The sequence below is a fragment of the Mastomys coucha genome, unplaced genomic scaffold (genome assembly GCF_008632895.1).
Source record: "Mastomys coucha isolate ucsf_1 unplaced genomic scaffold, UCSF_Mcou_1 pScaffold23, whole genome shotgun sequence".
Lineage (NCBI taxonomy): Eukaryota > Metazoa > Chordata > Mammalia > Rodentia > Muridae > Mastomys > Mastomys coucha.
Window position 1 is genome coordinate 51,759,585 of NW_022196906.1, and position 26,106 is coordinate 51,785,690.

Here is a 26,106-nt window from a genome sequence, read left to right on the forward strand (position 1 = left end):
ATTGTAGCATATTCGAATCATTGTAGTCATTACCCTGCAACAATCAAGTTTCAAGAACTTAGATGTTCATTGAGGCTGGTCTTCTAGTCCTACCACTAAGGGCTATGGTGGTTTGAATATGCTTGGCCCTTGGAGTGGCAAAATTAGGAGGTGTGGCTTTGTTGGAGGAAGTGTGTCACTGTGGGGGTGGGCAAAGAGAGCTCCTTCCTACCTGCTTGAGGCCAGTCTTCTCTTGACTGCCTTTGGAATAAGTTGTAGCACCATGTCTGCCTGGACTCTGCCAAGCTTCCCGCCCTGATGATACTGGACTGAACCTCTGAATTTGTAAGTCAGCTCCAATTAAATGTTGCCCTTTATAAGAGTTGCCTTGTTCATGGTATTTCTTCACAGCAATGGAAACCCTGACTAAGACACAGGCACCATCAGGTCGTTCCCCTCACTCAGCATTACAGACCACTCCTATTTCCTAACGGGTAGTTGTAGCAACTACTTCATGGCCTACTCAAAGCTGCTTCAGAGGAAGGATCACAAAGAAGTACATGGTTTTTGGATCAGTCAAATCAATTCTACACCCCTACCTCACATCCCACATCAAGGCTTCATTGAGACCCACATGGAGACAAGTAACACAACGGAATGACAGGGTCAAATGATCCCCTTTATTATGTTCATCCAGTTACACAGATAGCCACTGGCTCAGGCAGGTCAACTGCCAATGAGGGGATAGTTTGTGTCTCTCAGAAACAAGGGGCAGTGGGCACCAGGAGAATGCAAAAAGCAGGCCACTGGCTGGCAACAGACAGGAGGATTCCCAGCATCAACTGGGTCCTTCCATCCCTCAAGCAAATCATCTGTGCCCAGCCCCATTTCTCTCATTCCCTCCTCATGAAAGTGCATAGTTGCCTGGAGATGCAGCATCCCAGTGCCTGAGCAGCTGGGCCAGACACTGGTAACAGGCTTTCCCAAGGGCAGTGCCAGGCATGGCCAATAGGTCTGAGCCAGGAAAGAGGAAAGGCAGATAGGGCAGGAAGTTGACTGGGGGTAACATCCAACAGCTTGTGGATGCCAGGCTGGCAGCTGGATTACAGCCCTTCTGGAAGTACCAGAGGACTAAGAGAAAGGGAGCCAGGAGAAGGGAAGAGGAGGAAGGGCCTAGCCCTAGAATCTCTTAGGGTAGCAAGAGCTATGACAACTGCTCGCCATAGAGAAAACGGTAGTGGAGAGAATCAACTAAGCCTAGGGAGTCAATAGGAAGGGAACTTTCCAGACACTCTTGGTTTCTCTTACAAGGAAGAAGCTGAAAAATCAAAGCTCGAGGTGGCCTGAAACCAGGTCTTAGGGTCCAAGGCAAACCAATGTGGTTTTCTAGTCTCCCTAGCCCAGGTGGATTTCGGTTGCAAGGAGATGAGAAACAGCCAGCTGCTCCTTGGTAAGGCCTGCCCACCTCAGGCCTCACACAGAGGATACACTACCAATGTCCACACACCGGTTGAAAGATACAGTCCCAGGATTAGTCTAGAGAGAGATGAGGGTTCTCAGAGAACTAAGAAAAGGCCCGGAATCCAGTCCTGTAGTTCTCTTGAATGGAAAAGGAGGGAAAGGCAGAATCCACTAAACTAAAGGGCAGAGAGAGCATTCCTGCCCTTCCTCCCTGCCAACCAGGAATCCCGTTCAGGACATTGTGCTTGCAGCTTGAACTGGGCCTGGGAGCATCTCAGCAGAATGTGTCCTGTAGCCAACCACAAGGGAGACTGGAGAGGTGAGCCACCCTCTCAGTGGGTCTCATTTGACTTCTCCTCTGATCCTCCCTTCAGATCTGACCCTCTGACCTCTATCCTTTCTGCCAGACCCAATTAGAACAGCTACTCCTTCCAGGATTCCAGTGGTCACTGAGAAGCTAGAAGCCCTTTTGGGCTGGGGCCAGCCACACTTCCCCCAGAGACCAATGGTGAGTTGCATGCCCTCTGTTCCACCATTGCCTTTACACCTGCAAGTGCCTCATACAACCCAGCAGGAAATGCAGAGCAGCTCAAGGTGGATCTGGGCAGAATGGGATGGAAGCCAGGAGAGGGAAAAGAAGCCTGCCTCTGCGGGCCAGGCTTTCAGAATCAAGGAGACCAGCTCTGCATTTCCATTCCCTGGGGTATCAAGTACCAAATGGGCTCTGAATCCCCAAGCTGTGTGCCCCTTTCACATCAGGGTTGGCTCGGCTCCCACCACAGCTTCCTGGAATTGGGGAGCAGATTGGGGGTGGGGCGGATATCTGGGCAGTCTTAAAAGCAGACATAACTGAGACACTCAGCCTTAGGAAGACAAAGGAAAGCTACATGGGGAGGAAAAAGATCATGGGAGAGCCAGCTAGGGAAATGAGCACAAAGAATCTCACAGTGAGGGAGGAACAAGGGGAGGAGGAGGAAGTTGAGGGAGGACTACAGGGAGCAAGGGAACATCCTCTCTGCCCCATCCCCTAGAACCCACCTATCACCATGAACACTAATACTGTTGCTTCCCAATGGGACTAAAGGCAGAAATAGCTTAGGCTCATAACTCTGCACAAGGTATCAGGCTCCCTGCTAGGCCTCCCCCTGCCCATGGAGTCCCTAGGCCAGGGTCAGAAGGGACAGCCTAATGGATGGAGGGGCTGGTTTAGTTCTAAACATACATCTAGCACCACAACAAGATATCTTCACTGTACATTATTTCACAAGGGGACATAGGCTCGGCTACCAATGCACAGAAACACTTCTTGTGCAGAGAGTGCACAGCTCCCGGAGGACCCAAAAGGTGGGGGCAGGGGATAGACATATACATATACGTATACATATATATATATATAACTCTGATTCTTTGTACAAAGTTCGGGAGGAGAAAAGGGAAGGGGGAACCCTGCTTGGTCACCACACAGCTGATGTGGCTTGAGCCCCCTGTCCCACTGGCCCCCAGCCCTGCCTCCTGATGGGCTTGGCTGGCTCACATCTCGTTGGAGTACGTATAGTTGGGAGTGGCAGAATATTGAGTCTGCGGCTGATTCATGGCACCCTGTGCAGCCCCCATGGCTGCATTCTGGGCTGCCTGCTGCACATGTGGGTTCTTCCACGCTCCAGTGGTCCACTCCTCCTGAGCTTTGCTGAAACTGCCTCCGCTACCCCGGTAGAACTTATGAACCTGCAGAAGCAGCCATAGGGAATGGTTAATCAGAGGAAAGCAGGTGGGGCACGGTGTTGCATCCTGCAAGCCCTAAAGGGGCAAGAAGGATCATGATTCAAGAGGCTGTCTAAAAAACAAAAATAAATAAATAAATAAAAGCCAGAAGCAGTGAGTGCCAAGCGCTTGTAACCCCAGCCCTTGGGGAGACAAAGGTGCGTAATTCTTCAATACATGTTGAGTTTGAGGTCAGCCTGGGTTTCATAAATAAAAAATATCTCAAAAAATAAAAAATTAAAGCTGAGCACTATGGTGCATGCCTTTAATCCCAGCACTTGGGAGGCAGAGGCAGGTGGATCTGAGTTCAAGGACAGCCTGATCTACAGAGTGAGTTCCAGGACAGCCAGGGCTACAGAAAAATCCTGTCTCAAAAAGCCAAAAATAAATAATAAAAAAAAAAAAAAAGTTTAAAAAATTGGGTGGGCAACTGTTCAGGAAACAGACAGGATCCTTTTGTGAAAAATCAGTCCACCTTGGGGGCTGGAAAGATGGCTCAGCAGTTGAAAGCACTGACTGCTCTTCCAGCTGAGTTCAATTCCCAGCAATGACATGGAGGCTAAAACCAACTGTAATGGAACCCAATGCCCTCTTCTGGTGTGTCTGAAGTCAGCTACAGTGTACTCATATACATAAAGTAGTAAATCTTAAAAAAAAAAGAAAAAAGAAAAGAAAAATCAGTCCTCAGGGTAAGTAACTCAGAGGACTGCTGTGTTGTGTGTGTGTGTGTTCGCACACGCATGACAACCTCCACTCCAGTCTCAGTTCTTGCCTTCCACCTAGTTTGAGACAAGATTTCTTGTTTTTTTTGCCACTGTGTGCATCAGGCTAGCTGGCCCACAGGTCTCCTGTCTCCATTGCCCATCTTGCCACAGGAGCGCTAGGATTACAGGTGCTCATGGTGCCTGGCTTTACATAGGTTCCAGGTATTCATACCCAGAGCCTCACATTTGCACAGCAAGCATTTTTACCCACTGGGGTATCTCCCCAGCAGCCCACCTGTGTGTGTAGGCAACACTTGCCTGTCTGTGTAGTGGGCAGAGGTCAACTTCAGCTATCTTCTTCCATCGCTCTCTGTCTCACATTTGAGAATGCCCTCCCTCCCTCTCTCCCTTCCTCCACCTCCCTCCCCCCTCCCCTCCCTTCCTCCGCCTTCCTCCCCCCTCTCTTCCTCTCTCCCTCCCCCTCTCTCTCCCTCTCCCTCTCTTTCTTTCTCTCTCTCTCTCTCTGATCTGAAGCCTGTCCTTTCAGCGAGGCTGGCTGGCCCTAAGACCTCAAATCTGCCTGCTTCTGCTCTGCTCCCAGCTATGGTGTTGCAATCATTTGCCACCATGTCAGGCTGTGGATTCTAGGGACTCCAAACTCAGGTCCTTATGCTTATCCATACCCTCAGCCTCCTGAATCCTCTTGTAACTTGGAGGAGGGATGGCTTCAGGTCACAGTCCCCTCCCACAGCCACCCCCTCACCCTTGATGTTTACACATACCATGCTAAGGGCAATGAAGGAAAAGACGGCCACAACTGTGAACATGACTGTGGGAATGAGCATCACCACCGCTGAGCCGATGTTCGTCCCGAAGAAGGAGATGGTGGCAATCCAGCCGCTGTAGGAAGAAGCCAGCTGTGGGGCTATGATGTAGGAAAAGGGAACCCAGGAGCCACCCCAAGGATCATCTCATTGCCACGGGAGGAGCCACAGTGTGGCCATATTTCTCATACTCCATAGCCTGTGCTCCCAGAGCTCCTGAGTCAGGCTTGCCCTCCCCAGCTTTCCTACAAAATCTGGCACTCCTTGGCTACCCAGACACCCTTCCCAGTTTTCCTTCCCCTCTAATCTATGGTGAACACTACTCCACTACCCCAAAAGCCTCTCTTTCTATCCATAACAAGCCACTCAGTGCCCATAAAAGCAAAGTATCTTAGCACCCAGGCAAGCAAACAACCCGAGAGCTACGCCATCAGCCCAGGTCAGACCTCTGCCTCTTACCAGACACCCCAGCCTGGAATTCCTACAGCCTGGATGATGCTGATGACCAGCTGGGCCATGAAGGTGAAGAAGAAAGCCATGAAGCTGAAGGAGCTGTCTGTCCTGTGGCAGAGAAGATGGTTTGTCACCTGGGCAGAGGCACTGGGCTTCCCTGCACTCATGAATCCAAAGCTCTGGGCATAAGGGCAAGCAAACAACACAAGCGCTTCAAGTGAGAGTGTAAAAGGCTAGTCTTCATCCACAGATCTTTAAAGGTTTCCATGAGTTAGGTCTGTGTGCAAGAAAGGGATGTCCTCATGAAAGGACCGTCCATGGCACATAGATTAACGACCCTACTGGCACAGAGATAGATGGCTCCACTGTGGGAAAAACAAGCAGCTCCATTTTCAAGGAACTGGAACGGGGGTGGGTGGCTCTATAGGCTCAGAGATGGAAAGTCTCAGTGGCATAGAAGAGAGACATTACCGACACCACAACAGTAGCTAATTGGCACATAAATGGCTAGTCCTGTCGATAAAGAGATTTAAGTCTCCATGGCACTAAAATGTATATTCTTCTGGCACCAAGACAGCCTTGTTGCTATATGCAGCTGTAATGGCACAAAAATTGAAAGTCCCAGTTGGCACTGGATAGTCACTCACTGGCACCCCATCAATACATAGATAGGTATTCCCTTTGGCACAGAGTTGGATGACATCATTGGCCCATGAATAGTATCAGTGGGTCTTAGATGGCTGCTTCCACCGACATGTGAATAAAGGGTTTTCTTGGTACCAAACCAGTCATTCCCCACTGGTACAAGGATGGACGACTCCACCAAGACAGCATCATAGGCAAAACTTAACAAGAAGGGTTGACTGAAGAAGGAAGGAACTATGGAGGGTCCCACTCCCAACTCTCTCAACCCAGCCAGGAACGCCCAGGAATCCACCTGACAGCCCCAGTCAAAGGTGAACAGGGAAATAGCAGATAGAGTGTGGAATAGTAGTCAGAGGGAAACAGGGGTAGGAGCTGGGATTGGCACCAACCACTTACTTGAAGGCCTTGTAAATGGGCCGAAACCAGCAGACGTAGGAGCAAGGTGTGAAGAGGATGAGCCAGAGAAAGGCCAGGCCAAAGTTGGTGGCTCCCCCGCCTCCGATCAGCCACGCGAGACAGCCCACCAGGTTCACGGCCAGCGTGACGCTGTTCACTGCAGACCCAGGAGCACATGCACACACAGAGATAGACACCAGATACACACACAGACACCAAAGTCCATACAGAGATATGTAGGTGTCCAGACATGGAAACACACACCAGGGATTCCATATAGACTCACAACCAAATACACAAGAAACACAGACAAGCACCAACATATGGACACATATGGACATACATGCATAAATGCAAACACACACACATACCCAGAGAGAAAGAGAGAGACAGGGAGAGACCCACAAGCCATACCAATGAATACACAAGAAACACATAAACACACACACACACACACACACACACACAGAGTACAGACTGTAAGAAAGAAAGCTGGGAGCTTGGGTCAACACCTCCCCAACCCACCCCTAGGAATCTGAGAAATCCCAACAACCAAGAGTCTCTGGAGCAAGAAGAAAGCAGAGCTTCTGCCCAGCAAGGCCCCTGGAAGGATCTCAAAGATTCAGGGCCTGTCCTAGTAAGCAAGGCCTGTGGTGTGTGTGGGGAGGGGTTGCAAGAGCAGGGTTAGAATTGAGCTTAGCATGCAAGAGGCTGGGATTCTATACACAAGACTACAAGTCAGCCCTTGGTCCTCCCAGGCCCACAACAATCACCAACCCCAAAGCAAAAGATCATCTTTTCTTAAAAGGACAGGAAATAGACAAAGAAAAAGACCTAAAAACATCTGTTCAAACCACGAGGCCACCTGTCTGGCACTTCAGTGGGGCAGACAGCAGTGACTGGGAACTCAGCCTTTGTCTAACACATTTCTCAGGCTACTATCTTCTTCCTCCACGATATCTTCCTTATCTATGATCCTTTCCTCTGACCTACAGATCTGGGCAGCTCTGCAGTTCCCCAAGTGTAATTCCAATCCATCACCCAGACTACAAATTCCTCAGTGATAAGATCCAGACTTCCTTTCTCACCTCACCTAGGAGATCTTAGAACTCCTATCACTCAGTCACAGCCAGCAGAGGTCTAAAGACGCTTCGCTTTACAGAAAAGAAAATGGATGTTGGCACTAACACACACCTAGGTCCTCAGACCTCAGAGAGCTCTTCCTTGAACACTGGATGAGTCTCCAAAGACCTGCTAAGTTAACAAAGGAAGGTGGGCTCAATCTTGGCCTCAGTCAACCACCTCTGCTCGATCTTCTGAATCTCAAGGCTCAGATACATTTTTCTTCAGGACCAAAGCACCTGACAGGCACCTAACGAGGACTTAAGGAGATATTTATAGCTCTTAAATCCAGCTTCTGAACCAGATCTTCTCATGTGGGTGGAGTTCCAGGAGCCCAGGGCCAGGCAGAATGCTCCCCTAACTCCGACTCAGCCTGACTATGTCACCTCTGCAGCTACATCCTGCTCAGTGCCCCCATAACAACTACGGATATTTCTGTACATTTCAGGTGTTTCTTCCATTCCTGTAATTGCTTCGAAGTTTCCTAGAGCTTTGTTGTTCTTACTGATTTTTGTTCTTTAAAAACAGCAAAGAACAAAGTTGTGTTGTGTGTGCATGTGTGTGTTTATGTGTCTGTGTGTATATGTGTGTGTGTCTGTGTTTGCCATTGTACACACATGTGAAAGTCAGAGTCGGTTCTCTCCTTCCACTACATGGGCTCTAAGGACTAAACTCAGGTTGTCAGAGTTGGCCTGTTGGCCTGGCTCTTCGCATAAAAATGACATGATCCATTATCATACTGGCTAGATCACTCTTCCCAGGCTCACCCATCTCTAGGTCACTTGCTGTAGCATATAGATCCCAATTCTCCTCTCTGTCTTGGGATGGGCACCCCCTGACTCAGCCAGTACTTCTCCAGCCATGAAGCATCCTGTCTTTACTCTTCTCCTTGTCCAGCTTAGAGCCTGCAATTCTGTTACACTCCCTCTCTTTCTTCTTTTGAGATAGAAAGTCGTTCTCACTGTATGACTCTGGTTGACCTAGAATTTACTATGCAGACCAGGCTGGTATTGAACTCAGAGATGCATGTGCCTCTGCCTCCTAAGTACAGGAATTAAAGGTGTATGTTAATCCAGAATGATCATAACAAACATCTTTACTTTACCTAAGCTGAATGCCCCTAAGAAAAAAAGGTGTTGCCGTGGAGAAGCCTGAAAGGACTAGAAACTCACAGAAGCCAACCTCAGATGACCCTGTGCATGCCTCAGAGATCTTGGAGACTGGGTTTAGCATCCTCACCTCCTGCTACAAAGGCAAGGATGCTAACCCCACCCACCTTCCCCCAAACCTCCATCCTCAGTCATCCTCTACATATTTTTTAAAATTGTTAACCTTTAATTTTTATTATTTATGGGTCTTCTACCTGCATGTGTATCTCTATATGCATGCAGTACCTGTGGAGGCCAAAAGAGGGCCTAGAACTGCAGTTACAGACAGTTGTAAACCTCCATCTTGGTGCTGGGAACTGAACCCTGGTCCTCTGGAAGAATAGACAGTAAGTACTCTTAACTGCTGAACCATCTCTCCTCCTTACTTAATGGGAAAAACAGAAGCCTTCAGGTGTAATTTTATTTTCCTTCCAATATCTACCGGCTACCCATATCTACCTAATTTCTCCTCTTCTCACGTTATAGGGCAGGAGACCCTTCTCTGCTCATAGGCCAAAGCAGGTCGTGAACAGTCTGTGAGTCTGACCCTTTGCTGTTACTGACCTCTGCCCCATAAAGGGCCTGTTGTAAAGATGGTGATTTTTCTTTGCTTGCTTATTATTCTCATCTCCTCCCCACACCTCTGTTGTGTGTGTGTGTCTGTGTGTCTGTCTGTCCATGTGTATTTGCCATAGTGCACATGTGATGGTCAGAGGACAACTTTCAGGAGCCTTTCTTTACATCTACCTTGTTAAGGCACAATCCCTCTTGTTTCTGCACTTTGTATTCCAAACTCAGCCAGCCTTCCTAGTGCCCAAGTATCTGTCTCCTGTCTCTGCCTCCCATCTTGTCCTATTCTGGGATTATAGATATGTAACACCACATCCAACTTTTTACATGGATTCCAGGTATGGCAATCAGGTTATCAGGCTTGTGGGCCTAAAACATTCACTCCTCCTTTACAGAGATACCCACTAGCCCAAGACAGCATTCTTTACTACCCTACCCTCTTGACACAACTGAGCACAGGTCTGTGTCAAGGCAGTGTCACCTGTAATAGATGCCAACTGCAGTCACACTACAGCCTGTCCTCCCTCATATGCCTAAGCAGTATCTTCTGACTGCCCAGAGCAAAGTCAAGTCTATATACCTCATGACAACACCATTCCACAAGCCTGTCTCAGATCATGACAAACAGGCACCTCTAAATTCTCATCCCTCAATCCTCAGATCACTAGAACCCTAGACCATACAGCTACCTGGAACCATAGCTATCCGTGAGCCGTGCTCTCTTTCTACAACAGAGAACCTGCTGTTTGGGAAGTAGCGCATCCAAGCCAGATCCCATGTCTCCTAGTTCCCAGGTGAATGCCCTTCTCTTTGAGAAACACATCAAGAAACACGAGGCTTTAAAAGAAAGGCTCTTCTCCAAATCCAGAATCTTGGCAGTCACCACAGGTCCCCTGGAAAAGTATTCCAGGGGGAAGGGGTAGAGAAGCAAAAAAAAAAAAAAAAAAAAAAAAAAAAGTAACAATGCAAAAAGAAACCCCACTCTGTGAACAAGAGAGAACATGGAGGGGAAAAAAAGAGAAGCCTATGTGAAAGAAGCTGAGGCCCAGTGGGCAAGCGGCCACTGAATGAAAGTGAGCTTGCCTGGGGCCAGCAGGGGGGTTTCCCAGGCCATACAAATGCTACAGGTGGAAAGCAGGGTGTGCAAGCATCTTTCCCCAAGGCCAGCACTTCTCCCTCATCCCCATGGCACTCACACATCCAGAGGTAGTAGAGGCGCTTGGTCAAGCTGAGATGCTGAGGAGGGATATCTGCCTCGAAGTCTTGGTAGAAACATGGCTTCAGCGGGATGAATTTGGGCAACGGTGGGAAGTTGTTCACTTTCTCTGTGGGTGAGACGCAGGACAGGGCATCACCTTGGATATCCCCCCTGGTCTCCCTTCTTGGTCCTATAGGTCTTATATGCCCCTCCCCTCCTGGCTGGACTGCCTATAGATCCTATATACTCTTGGCCTTGTACCCTGGTTACTCTGTTATCCCCCACCCAAATGTTCCTACTTCCTGAATCAGCCAAGACAATCCCAAAGATATCAAAGATGCTAAAATAGCATCTATCAAGAGAACACAAAAATAATAAAAGCTGCCATGGGGTAAAGTGTTCTCCATAACAGAGAGCAAGTTCTCTGGCATGGGTGAGAGTCAGGAGACATGGGTTCTGGCCTCCAGCCCATCACTAGTCATTCAATTCACTGCCCCTCTCCAGACCTCAGCTGTCCAGAGGAATGGAACTAAGCTACATAGTCCTTAAAGTTCCCTCCAGTCTTAGCACCGTGTACCTCTGAACCCTTAAAAACCAGAGGAAAAAGTCTCAAAGTACAATAGTAACACCAGAGGATGGGATAGACCACCCATGCTGAGACTTGGTCAGCTGGAAGGTAAGACAGGGCTATCAAGATGCTCCACTCAGGTCCCCAAGCTCAAAATCTAACATAGGGCCAGATGGAGTGATGAAGCCAAGCCATAGTTGGGGGTTAGGGGGAAAAGTAGACAAGAGTGCATACAGAACGCAAGACTTCTGAAGGCTAGGACAGGGCCAGATACTTTAAGCTCTTTTTTTCACATCTACTCCAACATGGCCCACCTCTCCTTACCCGCCATGATGGACAGCCAGCTGAGTAGGCCTGCTCACACCTCTTTGTCCTGACCTGAAAGGAAAGAAAACCTAGATGAGAATGAGGATCAGCACACCATCTAACTCAGCTCCCCACCTTGCTCCAGCTTTGCCTCTCCATCTCTGAGGCATGGCATGCTCCCATTCCCACTGCGGAATGAACCCAAATGCAGCAGCTCTTCACCTCGAGGAGTCCACATCAGCCACATCCTTCTGTTTCCACCACGCTTGTTAGTTTTAAAAGTCAACTAGCCACAGTCTGGAATCACCTGGGAAGAGAGCCCCAACTGACGAGTTGTGTAGATCAGGTAGGTCTATAGGTATGTCTGTGACTGAGGATCAGTGTGGGAAGACCCAGGCCATCAGTTCCTGGACTATAGAAGTGAAGAAAACTTGCTGAGCATAGCCGGTAAGCAAGCACTGTCTATGTTTCCTTGTCTCTGCTTGTGACTATGGACGGGATATAAATAGCTGTTTATGTTCCTGCCTCAATTTTCCCCTCAGTGATAGATTATAACCTGAACTATAACAAACGCTTCCCTCCCCTAGGTCACTCTGGCCAGCATATTTTGTTTTGTTGTTCTATTTTGAGACAGGGTCTTACTATGCAGCCCTGGCTGGCTTGGTACCCACTATATAAACCAGGCTGGTCTTGAACGCACAGAGATCACCTGCCTCTGTCTCCTGAATAGGGAGATTAAAGGTGCGCATCATTAACCCCAGTTGGTCAGAGTGTTTTATAACAGCAACAGAAATGAAACTAGAAGCACTAATTGCCTTGAGGCACAAAGTCTATCCTCAAAAACCCCACCCAGGGCTATTGAGATAACTCAGCTGGATAAAAGCAGTATACATCAGATGACTTTAGTTAGATCCCTGGAACCCATAGTGGAAGAAGAGAACTGCCTCCCAAAACTTGTCCTCTGATCACATGTAATACAAACAATAGGAAATAAATAAGTGAACGAATAAATAGAAAGGAAACTCACAGAAGGTAGGCAAGGGCATCCCATTTTCTGCCCTGCACAAACTGAGCCACCCTCCTCCTGCCCACCCTCTGCCCTGCACAGACTGAGCCACCCCCTCTTGCCCACCCTCTGCCCTGCACAGACTAAGCTGCCCTCCCTCCTGATGAGTGTTCACTTATTAGAACTTCATTATCCAGGCAGTGGTAGCACACACCTTTGATCCCAGTGCTTGGGAGGTAGAGGAAGGCAGGTCCTCTGAGTTTAAGGCCAGCCAGGTGCTACACAGAGAAACCCTGTCTCACCAAAACAAAACAAACAAACAATGACCCACTTCATTCTCTGCCAGACACCAAGGAAAGAGACTGAGAAAGACAAATGTGGCGTCTGCCCTGCATATGAAGCAGTTCGTAGCCCCCTACTGTCAGTCACATGGGAGAAACCAGCCTGCTGTGCTGGTTCATACTTGCAGCCCTAGCACTCTGAGGACAGGTGCAGGCTGGGCCACCATAGTGAGACTGGGATTCCTGAGTCTAGTAAGAGGCAAAGTACAAGGGACCCAGAGGTGAATCTGTAGAATAAAAGGAAGAAAGTTCGGTTCCCAGTCACTTAGCCCACTGGGCAGATGATGATGACCCACAACCAGAAGCATGGGTAAGAAGTGGTCCAGGGTCAAGGGAGGACAAGATGTGTTGTGGCCATGGTGGAAAGACTGGCAGGCAGGGCTTTATGCCAACATTTGGAGTACAAAAGGTCAGAAACTGGGCAGAAGCCTTCCTGGCACATGCATTAAGTGATCAGTTAAGGCTGTAGAGATCATCTCTTCTACTGTGTGGAAGCATCACCTGTAAGTAAAAATCTGATGGCCAATGAGTTGAGGAAGGGTGAGAAGGTGGGACATCTGGCAAAGAGAGGAACTCTGGGAAAGAGTCAAGCATGGGAAAAGAATCCCGCCCAGACTCTGAGGAAGTCAGAATATGAAACTAAGAAGAGGTAACTAGCCATGTGGAAGACTCAGAATAGTATAAATGGGTCGATCCAAGTTACAACTCATCAAGAAAGAGACCTAGCTTGGCCTAGGCACTTATTCATAAACAATAAGCCTCCAAGTAGCTATTCAGGAACTGGGGTACAGATTGAAAAGCCCACGCTTGCATAATGCTAAAGGAAGCCACTGTGCAGTCACCTGCTAGAACAGCACTCTAAGGGGACACGTATGTAATCAAGGCCAAAAACCAGTCCACAGTCAAGTACAATGGCTACTCACTATTCTCAAAGCTTGGCTGATATAAAGTTTTGTTTTGTTTTTAAGAAAAATAAATCTATGATGTCAAAAACGATGACACAGTCTGCAAGACAGCTCAGTGGATAAAAGCTACCTCCGAGCAAGTGTTAGCAGCAAATCCATCTGAGTGAAGACACGCGACATCCTCACTAGCCTTTTAACTTCTGAATGGTGTGAAAGTTTCTAAATAAAAAGTTAGAGGCAAATATGAATAATGTCAGTAGTGGTTCACAAAGCCCTGGAAAAGGTGTTCCCTGGCAGAGTGGCACATACGCCTTACATGATCTCAGCACTCAGGATGCTGAGGCTGGAGAAGCACAAGATGAAAGCCAGCCTGAGATACAGGGCTTGATGGAAGGAAATGAAGGGACCTTGGATACAGCTCAGTGGTGGATCACATGATTAGAATCTACAGGCATGAGCAGGCAGGATGGCCTAATGTACCCACTAGGGCCTGAGACCAAGCCTGATAACCTGAGTTCAATCTCTGGGCCCCACATAATAGAAGGAAAGAAATGACTCCCATGGATTTTTCTCTAACTTCCACAAGTATTCGATGAGGCTTGTATGCGTATGTGCATGCACACACATTAAATTTAAAAATTAAAAGGGGGAGGGGATGGAGAGATGGCTCAGTGGTTAAGAGTACTGGCTTCTCTTGCAGAAAACTCAGGCAGGTTCAGTTCCAAACACAGACATTATAGCTCAAAACTGTCCATAACTCCAGTTCAAAGGGACTCACTGTCCTCTTCTGACCTCTGTGGAAACCAGGCTAGCATATAGTATCCAGTACACACACACACACACACACACACACACACACACACACACACACACATGCAAGCAAATCATTTAGACCCATAAACTAAAACTTCTTTAAGATAGATAGATAGATAGATAGATAGATAGATAGGAAGGAAAGAAGGAAGGATGGACGGATGGATGGGCGGACGGGCGGGCGGACAGACGGACGAACGGACGGACAAATGAACAAGGCCCTGAGTCTAGTCATCAGCACCAAAAAAAAAAAAAAAGAGTGTGTTTGTGGGGGAGTAAAGCTCTTTTTTGTTATTTTTAATGTGTACTATTTTATGTTTCTAAGTATTTTGCCTGAACATGTCTATGTACCAGTATCAGAAAAGGGCACTGGATTCCCTGGGACTGGAGTTATGGGTAGTTATAAGCCACCATGTGGGACCATAATGGCCAAGGGTTATGGAAGAATAGTGGAGGGAGCTTTAACCCTAGACACCTAAGACATGAGATGGCTACCTCTCCCACCCCAATCCAGAGTCCATAAAGCCACCCTCCACACACACACACACACACACACACACACACACACACACACACACACACACACTTCTAATACCCTTGTCCTGGCCAATGGTGCATAGCCACACACATCTTGCCCCAGAGACACTGGCCACCTCCCCACGGGCATGAATACCCCCTTTTACCCAATAAACCAACCCAGTTCCCTGAAGCTGTTCCGGCTGTGTTCTTGACACTCACACTCATCGCTGGCATCCTGCTCCCCAATGGGTCTGGCTGTCCAAGTGTGAAGTGGACATGGGGCAACACCACCATGTACATGCCGGGAATTGAACTCAGGTCCTCTGGAAGAACAGTCGGTGCTATTATCACTAAGTCATTACAAAGTTCTCTGATAAAGCACAAGAAACGACTGATTTTTTTTTTTTTTGGTTTTTCCAGACAGGGTTTCTCTGTGTAGCCCCAGCTGTCCTGGAACTCACTCTATAGACCAGGCTGGCCTTGAACTCAGAAATCCACCTGCCTCTGCCTCCTAAGTGCTGGGATTATAGGCATACGCCACCACCGCCTGGCACTACTGAATTTTTAAAAATCACCATTCTGGGGCTAGAGATATCACTCAGTGGCTATCTATACAAACACGAGCAACCTAATTTGAATCCCCAGTACCTAAATAAGAAGGTGGGGGCTGGTGAGATGGCTCAGCGGGTAAGAGCACTGACTGCTCTTCCAAAGGTCCTGAGTTTGGATCCCAGCAACCACATGGTGGCTCACAACCACCCGTAATGAGATCTGACACCCTCTTCTGGTGCGTCTGAAGACAGCTACAGTGAATTACGCCAGAGTGAGCGAGCGGGGCTGGAGTGAGCAGGGCCAGCAGAGGTCCTGAGTTCAATTCCCAGCAGCCACACACATGATAGCCATAAATAAAATAAATCTTAAAAAAAAAAAAAAAGAAGTTGGATATGGCTATATGCACCTGCAACCCATTGCTGTTGGCATCGGAAGATACAAGAATTAGTAGGGCTTGCCAGCCAACCTACCCAAAGCCCAACAAGTTCCAAGTGGGACATTGTGTCTCAAGGGAATACAATGGAAAATGCTAGATCAGGATGCCTGACATCCTCCGCTGGCCTCACATGGGCACACACATTCACACACACATGGGTAAGGACACACACACCAACATAACACACACCACACCACACCAATATACCACACACATACACACACCCTCTACTCTTCCATCCCTGCATAACAACAGGGATTATAACAGGCAGCGATCACTTGGCCACCTACACCACTGTGAAGAGGTTGCTATAGAGAAGCAACAGTGTGAGTGTCACATTTTAGACTGCTTATTAATTCTGAGAGAAAAGATATCCCTAAAATGAAAGAATCTGGCAGACCAAATGATTAAACTTAGCATTCGTGATAACAGAATAAAAGGGCAATGTATGCACAAAAGGGCACACAATCATCTGTGTAATATTGTTGCCAAAAAATGTTAAATCTGAAAGTAAGTATGAGCCAAGCATAGTCAAGCAGGCCCATAGTACCAGCAATAAAGAGATAGAAGTAGCAGGATCAAGAGTTCAAGATCAAGTTGAACTACCAAAGGCCTCATATCTCACAAAGAAGGGTGGTTAGTTATTAATTTAAAAAAAAAAAAAGAAAGAAAAAAAAAAGAAAAGAAAAGCAGCTGTTCACAGAAAGACAACTACAACATCGGTCTATTGATATGAGATACCGAGTCAAATTTACAATAGAAAAAAAAAAAGAAGAAGGTAATCAATGGGGGGGGTTTGCTGGAAAAGAGGAGATTTGGGAGGTCTCTGATGCAAGTAGGTGGGACAAGTCATGAACTCAAGAGGTGGAAAGAAGCAGATGCAGGCAAGTGTGGGGTCTTGGAATACAGCAGGAGTCGGCCCCACGCTCCCACTGACACTGTACAAACAGGAAAGAGAGGCAGGAGGCGAGAGCAGGGCACTCAGCTAATGGGCCGTTACAACACAGTCTAAGTGCTCTGGGACAGTAACTCGGAAAGCTGTGGGAAATCAGGACGCCTCCATGGTACCTGCTGCCACAGAGGAAGCAATATCACATCTGAATACAGGAAGGTCGGAGGAGTTACCCGGACAAAAGAGTGAGGAAACCAGAAGAGGCCGAAAGAGCAATGGCCTCAGTTACACAAGGAATACAGAGGCAGAGGGAGCAGAAAGCTTCAAGGCAGGGAGGAAAGGACAGGCAGAAAGGTTGCAAGAGGCTGGAGGCAAGGCTCAGTGGTTAGAAATACGCACTGCTGTTGAAGAGGACCCAAGTTCAGTTCCCAGGCAGCTCACAGCCTCCTGGAAACCCAGCTTCAGGAAATCCAACAGCTTCCGGTCTCCTTGGGCACATGTAGGCACATGTGCCCACCCATCCACAGACACACACATATGCACACCCATACACAGACACACACATGTGCACATTATCAAAGTATTATTAAAAGGTGGGAAGGGATGAAAAGCAAATGGAGCTATCTCTTTCTTAAAGGCTGTGGGCAAGGTGTGGCTTTGCCCTTAAAACCACGGGACCAGGGAAGGATTCTGTCCTTCCAAAAACAATAACAAAAAACCCTCAGTCTAGTTTGAGGTGGGTGCGTTGGTGGGTTGGTTGGCTGGTTGGCTGGTTGGCTTGACACAGCTTATCACACTGCACCCAAGGCTAGCCCAGGACTCAATATGTATCCTAGGTTAGCTTCAAACATCATGACAATCTTGCCTCGGCATGTGATGAGATAACAAACATTCCCCAACAGGCCCAACTCAGATAGCTTTTATACAGCCACAAAGCTAAAATTTTTATCATGAATAAATAAAACTCAGGGCTGGAGAGACAGCTCAGTGGGCGAAAGCGCTAACCACACAGGTCTGAAGATGAGTTCAATCCCTGCATCCTAGACAGACATATTTAAGGCTCACACTTGTAATCCCATTATAGCAAGATGGGAGGTAGGAATAGGAAAATCTCTAGAAAGCTGGAAGCCAAGCTGGCTTAAAGCAGTCAGAGCAGACACAGCAGGAGACCCTGTCTCAAAAACAAGGTGGACTGTGCCAGCTGTGGTGAGGCAGAGGCAGGTGGATCTCTGTGAGTTCGAGGCCAGCCCAGTCTACAGAATAAGTTCCAGGACAGCCAGGGCTACACAGAGACCTTGTCTCATCAACAACAAAGAGATGAAAGATGAAAAGCAACTCCCAAAAGTGTCCTCTTACCTCCACATATGTACCATGACACACATGCACCTGCTCCAGCTCACTGGTTCCCCCTAGCCCCTATTACACAGACACACACACACACACACACATAAACACAAATAAATCTAAATTTTTTTGAGACAGAGTCTTATTATACAGCTAGCCTATATACAGCCTTACTATACTGGCTAGCCTAGACTATGTAGGCTAGGCTAGCCTTGCAGTTGCAGAAATCTGCCTACCTCTGCTTCCTAATGGCTAAGATTAAAGGTGTGCACCGCCACACTGGGGTTAAAAAAAAAAATTGTTTTCTTTACCTCTTTTTTTTTTTTAAGATTATGTCCTTTCCTCGCCCCTTCATGTTCATAGATTTTTAAAATTATTACTCTTGGGCTGGAGTGATGGCTCAGTGGGTAAGAGCACCAACTGCTCTTCTGAAGGTCCTGAGTTCAGATCCCAGCAACCACATGGTGGCTCACAACCACCCATAATGAGATCTGACGCCCTCTTCTGGTGTGTCTGAGGACAGCTACTTGAAGATCAAGATTTTGAGTCCAGCCTGGACTATCATGAGACCTTGTCTCATAAAACAAACAAACAAACAAAACAGGTTGGAGACAGCTCAGTGGGTAGAGGTGCTTGCCAAACCAGCCATGCAGCCTCTGCTCCATCCCTGGACTCCACATAAAGGTGGAAGAGAAGAGTTATCCTCTCACCTCCACATGCCCCCATAGAAATATCATGTGCTCATGCACACACAGTATTTTTTAAGTGTATGGAATTAAAAAAAGAAATTCTTCCAGGCAGTGGTGGCGCACGCCTTTAGTCCTAGCACTTGGGAGGCAGAGGCAGACGGATTTCTGAGTTCTAGGCCAGCCTGGTCTACAGAGTGAGTTCCAGGACAGCCAGGACTACACAGAGAAACCCTGTCTCGAAAATCCAAAAAAAGAAAAAAAGAAATTCCAAAATCTACTTTTCGGCACTCATCCTTAAACTGCCTAACCTTTAGGCCTCTCAGTTTTGTTAGTTTTGCAGCAGAACGTCATGTCCTATCCTCTGTTTCATTTTAATGTATAGCTGTATCTATAACACAAAAATGAGATCAAATATGCTGTGTCATAATCTGTTTGTTTTGAAACAAGGTTTCAACGTGTAGCTCTGGTTGGCTTGGGATTCTCATAATACAACGTTTTCTTCTCAACATCTTTTTTTTTTGTCTGCAAGTGTGTCTATGTACTTAAACAGGTGTGAGCTGCTATGTGGGTGCTGGGAATTGAACCCAGGTCCTCTGTGAGTTCAAGGTCAGCTTGGTCTACATAGTTCTGGAACTGTACTGGCTGGTTTTGTGTGTCAACTTGACACAGGCTGGAGTTATCACAGAGAAGGGAGCTTCATTTGGGGAGATGCCTCCATGAGACTCTGCTGTGGGGCATTTTCTCAATTAGTGATCAAGGGGGTAGGACCCCTTGTGGGTGGTGCCATCCCTGGGCTGGAAGTCTTGGGTTCTATAAGAGAGCAGGCTGAGCAAGCCAGGGGAAGCAAGCCAGTAAGGAACATCCCTCCATGGCCTCTGCATCAGCTCCTGCTTCCTGACCTGCCTGAGTTCCAGTCCTAACTTCCTCTGGTGATCAATGGCAATGCGGAAGTAAGCTAAATAAACCCTTTCCTCCCCAACTTGCTTCTTGGCCATGATGTTTGTGCAGGAATAGAAACCCTGACTAAGACAGGGACAAACAGGGCTACATAGAGGGATAGTGTCTCAAAAAACAAACAAACAACACTAACAAAAAGGAGTAACACAGAACCTAAGAATTTCTTTGACAGGATTTCTGTGTGTAGCCCTGCTGTCCTGGAACTCACTCTGTAGACTAGGTTGGCCTCGAACTCAGAAATCCACCTGCCTCTGCCTCCCAAGTACTGGGATTAAAGGCATGTGCCACCACTGCCAGACTCATAAATTTAGTTTATGTTTATATGTAATCTGCATGCACGTATGTATGTACAACAGATGTATGCCTGGTACCTGCCACCCGCGGAAGAGGGTGGCACTGGAGCTCCTGTGACTGGAGATGGTTGTGAGTCACCATGTGGGTGCTGGGAACTGAACCCAGGTCCTCTGGAAGAGCAGCCAATTCTTAACCACTAAATCTCCTCTCCAGCCCCAAGAAAAAAATTTTAAGATTTATTTATATATATATATATATATATATATATATATATATATATATATATATATATTTGAATACATTGTCACTGTCTTCAGACACATCAGAAAAGGGCATTAGATCTCATTACAGATGGTTGTGAGCCACCATGTGGTTGTTGGGAATTGAACTCAGGACCTCTGGAAGAGCAGCCATTGCTCTTAACCACTGGACCATCTCTCCAACCCGAAAAACATTTTCAAATAAGGAAATAAAAACTTTCCTATTAATGAGTACAGATCTGTCTTAATCTTTTTTTTTTTTAATGCAAAAGCAAAGGGTCTTTATTCAAGCTTGAGCTTGGATTCTCCTATCTTAATCTTTTTAATGACTACCCAGCTAGGTCAACAATTGCCATGGCCACAGAGCAGTCAGGTGTGACTTAGGCTGACCCGACAGTCAGAAAGTCGAGGCTTCCAGGAAGCAGCAGAGAGAGAGCCATGCAGCCAAGAAACTGGGAAAATAGGAGTGAAAAGAAGAACTGAGTCAAGGAGCTGAAGGGATGGGTGGCTTAGTGGCTAAAAACACAGCAGGTGGCTTCCACCTGTAATAGCCCTGGGGGATCCAATGCCTCTGACCTCCACAGGCACCTGCCCTCACATGCATATACCCACAGGCGGACACACACACCTGCACATAATCAAAAATAAAATCTGTTTTAAAAGAAATCCAGGCTTGATGGTGCATGCCTATCGTAACTGCACTTGGGAGGAGAATGCAGGTGGTCAGATCCCATATCAAAAACAAACAAGGCAAGGGGCTGAGGCTGTAGCTTTGTCTACATGCACAAGGTTCAGGGTTCAATCTCCAACACCCTACAAAATGGGTGTGGTGGACACACCTACAATTCCAGCAACAAAAGCGAGAGGATCGTTCTAGGTCATTATCAGCTACACAGTGAGTTACAAGCCATCCTGTGTTACATATACACCCCTCATGACCTGCAAAAAGAAAAGGCTAAGTGAATCCTGGGCTACAGAATAAGATAAAACTACAACAGCTATGACACTGGACAGGAAGCTGTCTTCCAGGTCAGGAAACATAGCTCCAATAACAAACCAGGAGGACGACATCAAAGAAAGCAGAACAGAGAGGAGGCAGCAGAGGAGGGACATGACTGATGGGCAGTGGTACTCTGGGAGACACAAAGGATCAGTAGCCACCTTACCGTGTAGGACTTTCCACAAGGACTCTTCTTGCTAGAATTCAAGAGATGCATGGAACATGCCCAGTGTGGTAGCACATGTCTATAATCCCAGCATTTGAGAAGCAGAGACACAAGAAGATCAATATGGGTTAGACTGGGCTACATGATGAGACCCTGTCTTAAAATAAAGAGAAAAAGAAAGAGAAAGAAAAGGCTAGAGAGATAATGCATATGTTAAGAGCACTGACAGTTCCTCCAGGGGACCAATTTCAATTCCCAGCCAGCACCCACATGGCAGCTCACAACCGGTTCTAACTCCAGTGTAGGGGAATCCAACACCCTCTTCTGGCCTCCAAAGGCACATGCATGCAAGTGGTACACAGACACATATGCAGACAAAAAAAAACACCCATACCATACAATGAAAATAAAATGTTAGCTGGGCAGTGATGGCACATGCCTTTAATCCCAGCACTTGGGAGGCAGAGGCAGGCGGATTTCTGAGTTCGAGGCCAGTCGGTCTACAGAGTGAGTTCTAGGACAGCCAGGGCTACACAGAGAAACCCTGTTTCAGAAAAAAAAAAAAAAAGTTTAAATTTTTATTTATTTATTTATTTATTTATTTTGGTTTTTTGAGACAGGGTTTCTCTGTATAGCCTCTGCTGTCCTGGAACTCACTATGTAGTCCAGGCTGGCCTCGAACTCAGAAATCCGCCTGCCTCTGCCTCCCAAGTGCTGGGATTAAAGGTGCGCGCCACCACTGCCTGGCAAAAAGTTAAAATTTTAATGTTCTTATTTTTTTAAAAAGAACAAGTGGACAGGAAGAGGGCAGGAACACAGGCATGGCTCCGTCTCCCCCATCACCCTCACCACCCTCTACCTGAGTAAAGGACTTTGGGCTTACAGTCCAGGTTGGAATATTCCTGCTATGAGACAGACTGAAGAGCAGATGAGAGTGAGGAAGAGTTTCTAGGTCTTTTAGATGACAGAAGGTTATGACTAAGACAGGACACCCTGCTGGAAGCAGGGTCACACTGCCCCAATCTAACCATTTTCTATATTCTGAGTGGAGTATCCAGAGTGGGATCTGCTTCTCGGTAGGGCACACAGGCAAAACGGCCCAGTGATTGAGCGCACGGAACCCAAGGGTGTAAGTGACCATATGCCAATGATAACAAGACCAGGTGGCTGAGGGGCACCACCTTCCCCAAACAAAATGGGATAAGGAATGAGAGCCTGCTTCCAAAATAAAGGCCTCCAGAAAAACAAGGTGGACAAGTAGGGAAGTGGATGTAAAAACTAAATTCTAGGAGCCTCAAGGGAGGATGCTCCCCAAACTCTGACTCCAGCCTGCCCCATCAGTGACAGAGAAGTCATAAAGTTGCCTATGGATGATCTAGGGCAAAAGTCTGGTTTGTTTCTGACAGTAAGGACTCAGAAGGGCTGCAGGAGGCTGAGACCCCAGAACCAGAAGTCTGAGGGTGGGCCCTTTGACCTTAGGACAAGGCTACCTTTTTCTTGGAGAAAGGAGTGGTATAGGAAATGGAAGAAATCACTGGCTTTTATACCCGATGTTCTTAATGGAGAATTAGCAATTTGTTCTTCAGGTGAGAAATCTTTTGTAATTAGGGAGTGGAGGGAGCACGTTACAATGCTCCGGAAAAATGTGGGCTTAATAAAGCATCTTATTATCAAATAAGACACCACACATAACTGAAATTTTGGGTTGGTTTGGTTTTAGTTTGTTTTGACACAGGCTCTTGCTAGGTATCCCTGGGTGGCCTGAAACTCACTATTTAGGCCAAACTGGCCTTGAAATTCCAGCAATCCTACCTTAGCCTCCCAGCTGCTGAGTATGGGCACGCACCATCACACCTGATCCAATAGAACCGGAGTGAAGGTTGTTTACAAAACCTAGACTGTAATTCAAGTCAATTCCTTAGTGTGGCTGGTCCTGGAATCATAAAAATAAAAGTCTGTAGTAAATGGAAGAGAGTCAAGCCTGGCTCCAGGTCCAGCCAAGGGTCTCAGACTAGTTCCAAGTGTTCTTACATTGCCAGCAAGAGCCCCTCATCTCTGGCACAGAAGTGGCCATTTGTTTCTACTTCCTGCTTGACCTCTGATCCTCTTCTCCTGATCGCAAGTCCAAAGCTATGAATCATCCTCAAGAAACAGCACTTTTCTGGGTGTGCTACCATCATGCTGATGACACTGTGGTGCCCTCCTGCAGATACAGATCCTGCACCTGGCATTTTGAAGCTTTATGCCAATCATCTACAAATCCCTCCTCCCCTCTACTATACACACAACATTTTGGAGAATAGCATGTCTAGCCACCCCAGTGACACCAAACCTATCACCATCCCTATCACTTCCTACACCTCCTCTGGGACCCTTCCCAAACATCGATGTTCTGCATCCTACTGCATAAATTCTAAAGCAGTCACTGGTGCCCATCTGGTCTCATCTTCCATCCCTCACAGGTGGAGGCTGTTTTGTTTTGATATAGAGCTCAGTAGCCCAGGTTAATTTTTTTTTTAAGATTTATTTATTATTATATCTAAGTACACTTGTCTTCAGCAGAAGATCTCATTATGGATGGTTGTGGACCACCATGGGGTTGTTGGGATTTGAACTCAGGACTTTTGGAAGAGCAGTCTTAACTGCTGAGCCATCTCTCCAGCCCCAGCCCCAGCCGCAGCCGATCTTAAATGCCCAGTAAATCCTCCTGCCTCAGCCTTCCAACTGCTAGGATTACAGGCATGTGCCTTCCTACTGGACTCCATACCATCTGGAGGTTGAACCAGATGCTAATTTGTTCTGTTTCTTAGTATGAAGTTAGAGGGGACAGGCCCTGCAGTAGGGAAAATGGGGTCCGTGGGGGAGAGAAGATTTCAGATCAGGTCAGAGTGTACTGATCACACTCACCCCATCTGTAATACTTAAAGCTTGGATGTCCTCCCCAGGAAGACTGGTGCCTTCCCCTAAACAGGCAAAGGCCAGCGCTTCTGTTAACTCAGCGGCATCACACTTCCTCCAGGGAAGTTTCAGAGCCCAAACTGACAGCAAGGCAGGAAGTGTAGCGTGGAGAGGAGGCCTGACCAGCAGACAGGAAGAGGGAAAAGGGAGAACTCAGAGGGTTCTCTTAAACTAGAACAAGACACTTCCTCAAGGGAGGTCACTACTCACTCCACTTATCCTGTCCCTAGAGAAAGTGTTAGCAGAAAGATAACCAGAGAGGGGTATCAACGTGATCAAGCAGTGACCAGCCAAAGAGGGGGCTAAAGAAACAACCACACTGGGGCTGGAGAGATGGCTCAGTGGTTAAGAGCACGGACTGCTCTTCCAGAGGTCCAAACTTTTCCCAGTACCCACATGGCAGCCACATTACAACCATTTGTAACTCCATGGGATCCAACGCTGTTGTCTGAGGACACATGCAGGCAAAACACCCATATATGTGTATATTACAATTTAAAAACATAAAGGAAAGAAAAATAGAAATGGCCACAAGTCCCAGGACTCTTAGCCCCTCTATTAACACTCCATTTTCGATGGTCCTGACATGGTTCTCTCTCAGCAATGGAGAACTGGCCGTCTTTCCAACTTCCCACAGAAGCTAAACTAGCAACCCCAGGCAAAATCTCTCTGCCAACCGTGGCCCTGCCAGAATCGTCTCCCTCTTTCATAGTCCTGATGGTGAAGACATAATGGGTAACGCACAGGTTGCAATTTTCTCTAGACTATCCCTCCCACACACACACACACCACTGACAGGCTGGGGAGGGGCAGCAGCAATTCATGCCCACCTCTGAACTTTGTCCATTACCACCCTGAGATGCCCTCTCTCGCCTCTGCCTCCCTCCAAATCCCACCTCCAGAAAGTCTCCTCCTGACAGCTGCTGCCTCTTGTCTCTGTCTCCAGCCCTGGCCTTTGCTGATCTCAAGCCGGCCTTTAACAACCAATTATCAGTTCTAAGTCTCACTTGACTCCCCCAGACTCCAGATCAGGAGAACCCCAAGGCAAGGACAGGGATTGGTTCTTGCACATCTCCCCTCCTTCCTCGTGACTGACTGGTGCTAATGCTGGATGCGCTACAGCCAGCACCCCCATCCCACTACCCAAAGCCCTGGTGGTATCCGGGGCCCTAGGCAGTGCACCCATCCCCCTTCTCCAAAAATCAAGCTGCTCGGACCCGCGGTACAAAGGTCGGCCTCCCAGGGGTGAGTACAACTTGGGTCCACCTGCAGGTGCCTTTTGTGATACCACGGTCACCAGATTCCAGACGTTCCCATCCCCGGCCGCCATCCTAAAAAGAGGAGGCCGGCTTCCAGGGAAGGCCAGGTGGACCTCGGGGGTTTGTGGGGTGGAGGGCCCAAAGCTCAGGCTCCATCCAAGGGCCTGACGTCACCCACATCCCGGGCTCCCTCTGCGGGGACAGGGGATGAAGAAACAGGGATGGGGAGGAGGGCTTAGGGGTGTCCAGTGGGGCTCTTCACCACCCCAAGCAGGAAAGGTCACCTCGACTCCCCACCTCGACTCCAGCAGCTCGACCTGCCCCCTCAAATGAAAAGGGATGCTCTGAAGGCAGAAAATTGGAGCTGCGGACACCTCTCCACCCCAGCTCACAGCTTCCCTGCAGAGCCCTCCTCGGGTCTCCGGGCCCAGGACTCACCGGGCCGGACCGCTCAGCTACAGAAAGGTAGTGGCGCGGCGCCGCGCTGAGCTGCGCTGCACCGGGCGATCAGGCGCCGAGCGGGCCGCGAGCGGCTCCCGGATTGGGGGCGGGGAGCGTGTGCGCGCGTCCGAGGCGGGCC

General features: G+C 47.9%; 1 protein-coding gene across 4 annotated transcripts; it reads right to left on the reverse strand.

Moving 5' to 3' along the window:
- Positions 1–637: 637 nt before the first annotated feature.
- Scamp5 (secretory carrier membrane protein 5) lies at positions 638–26,106 on the reverse strand. 4 transcript variants are annotated; one of them, XM_031343127.1, is made up of 8 exons: positions 25,965–26,105; positions 21,310–21,462; positions 11,154–11,207; positions 10,260–10,388; positions 6,224–6,380; positions 5,189–5,290; positions 4,688–4,805; positions 638–3,165 (listed from the first exon to the last, which is right to left on the reverse strand). In XM_031343127.1, the coding sequence occupies exons 3-8, from the start codon at positions 11,158–11,160 to the stop codon at positions 2,971–2,973; spliced, it is 708 nt and encodes a 235-aa protein (XP_031198987.1). In that variant the 5' UTR covers positions 11,161–11,207; positions 21,310–21,462; positions 25,965–26,105; the 3' UTR covers positions 638–2,970. The 4 variants fall into 4 exon arrangements, with proteins under 4 accessions (XP_031198987.1, XP_031198988.1, XP_031198986.1 ...); XM_031343128.1 differs by lacking the exon at positions 21,310–21,462 and having other exon boundaries at positions 4,688–4,822; positions 25,965–26,106; XM_031343126.1 differs by lacking the exon at positions 21,310–21,462.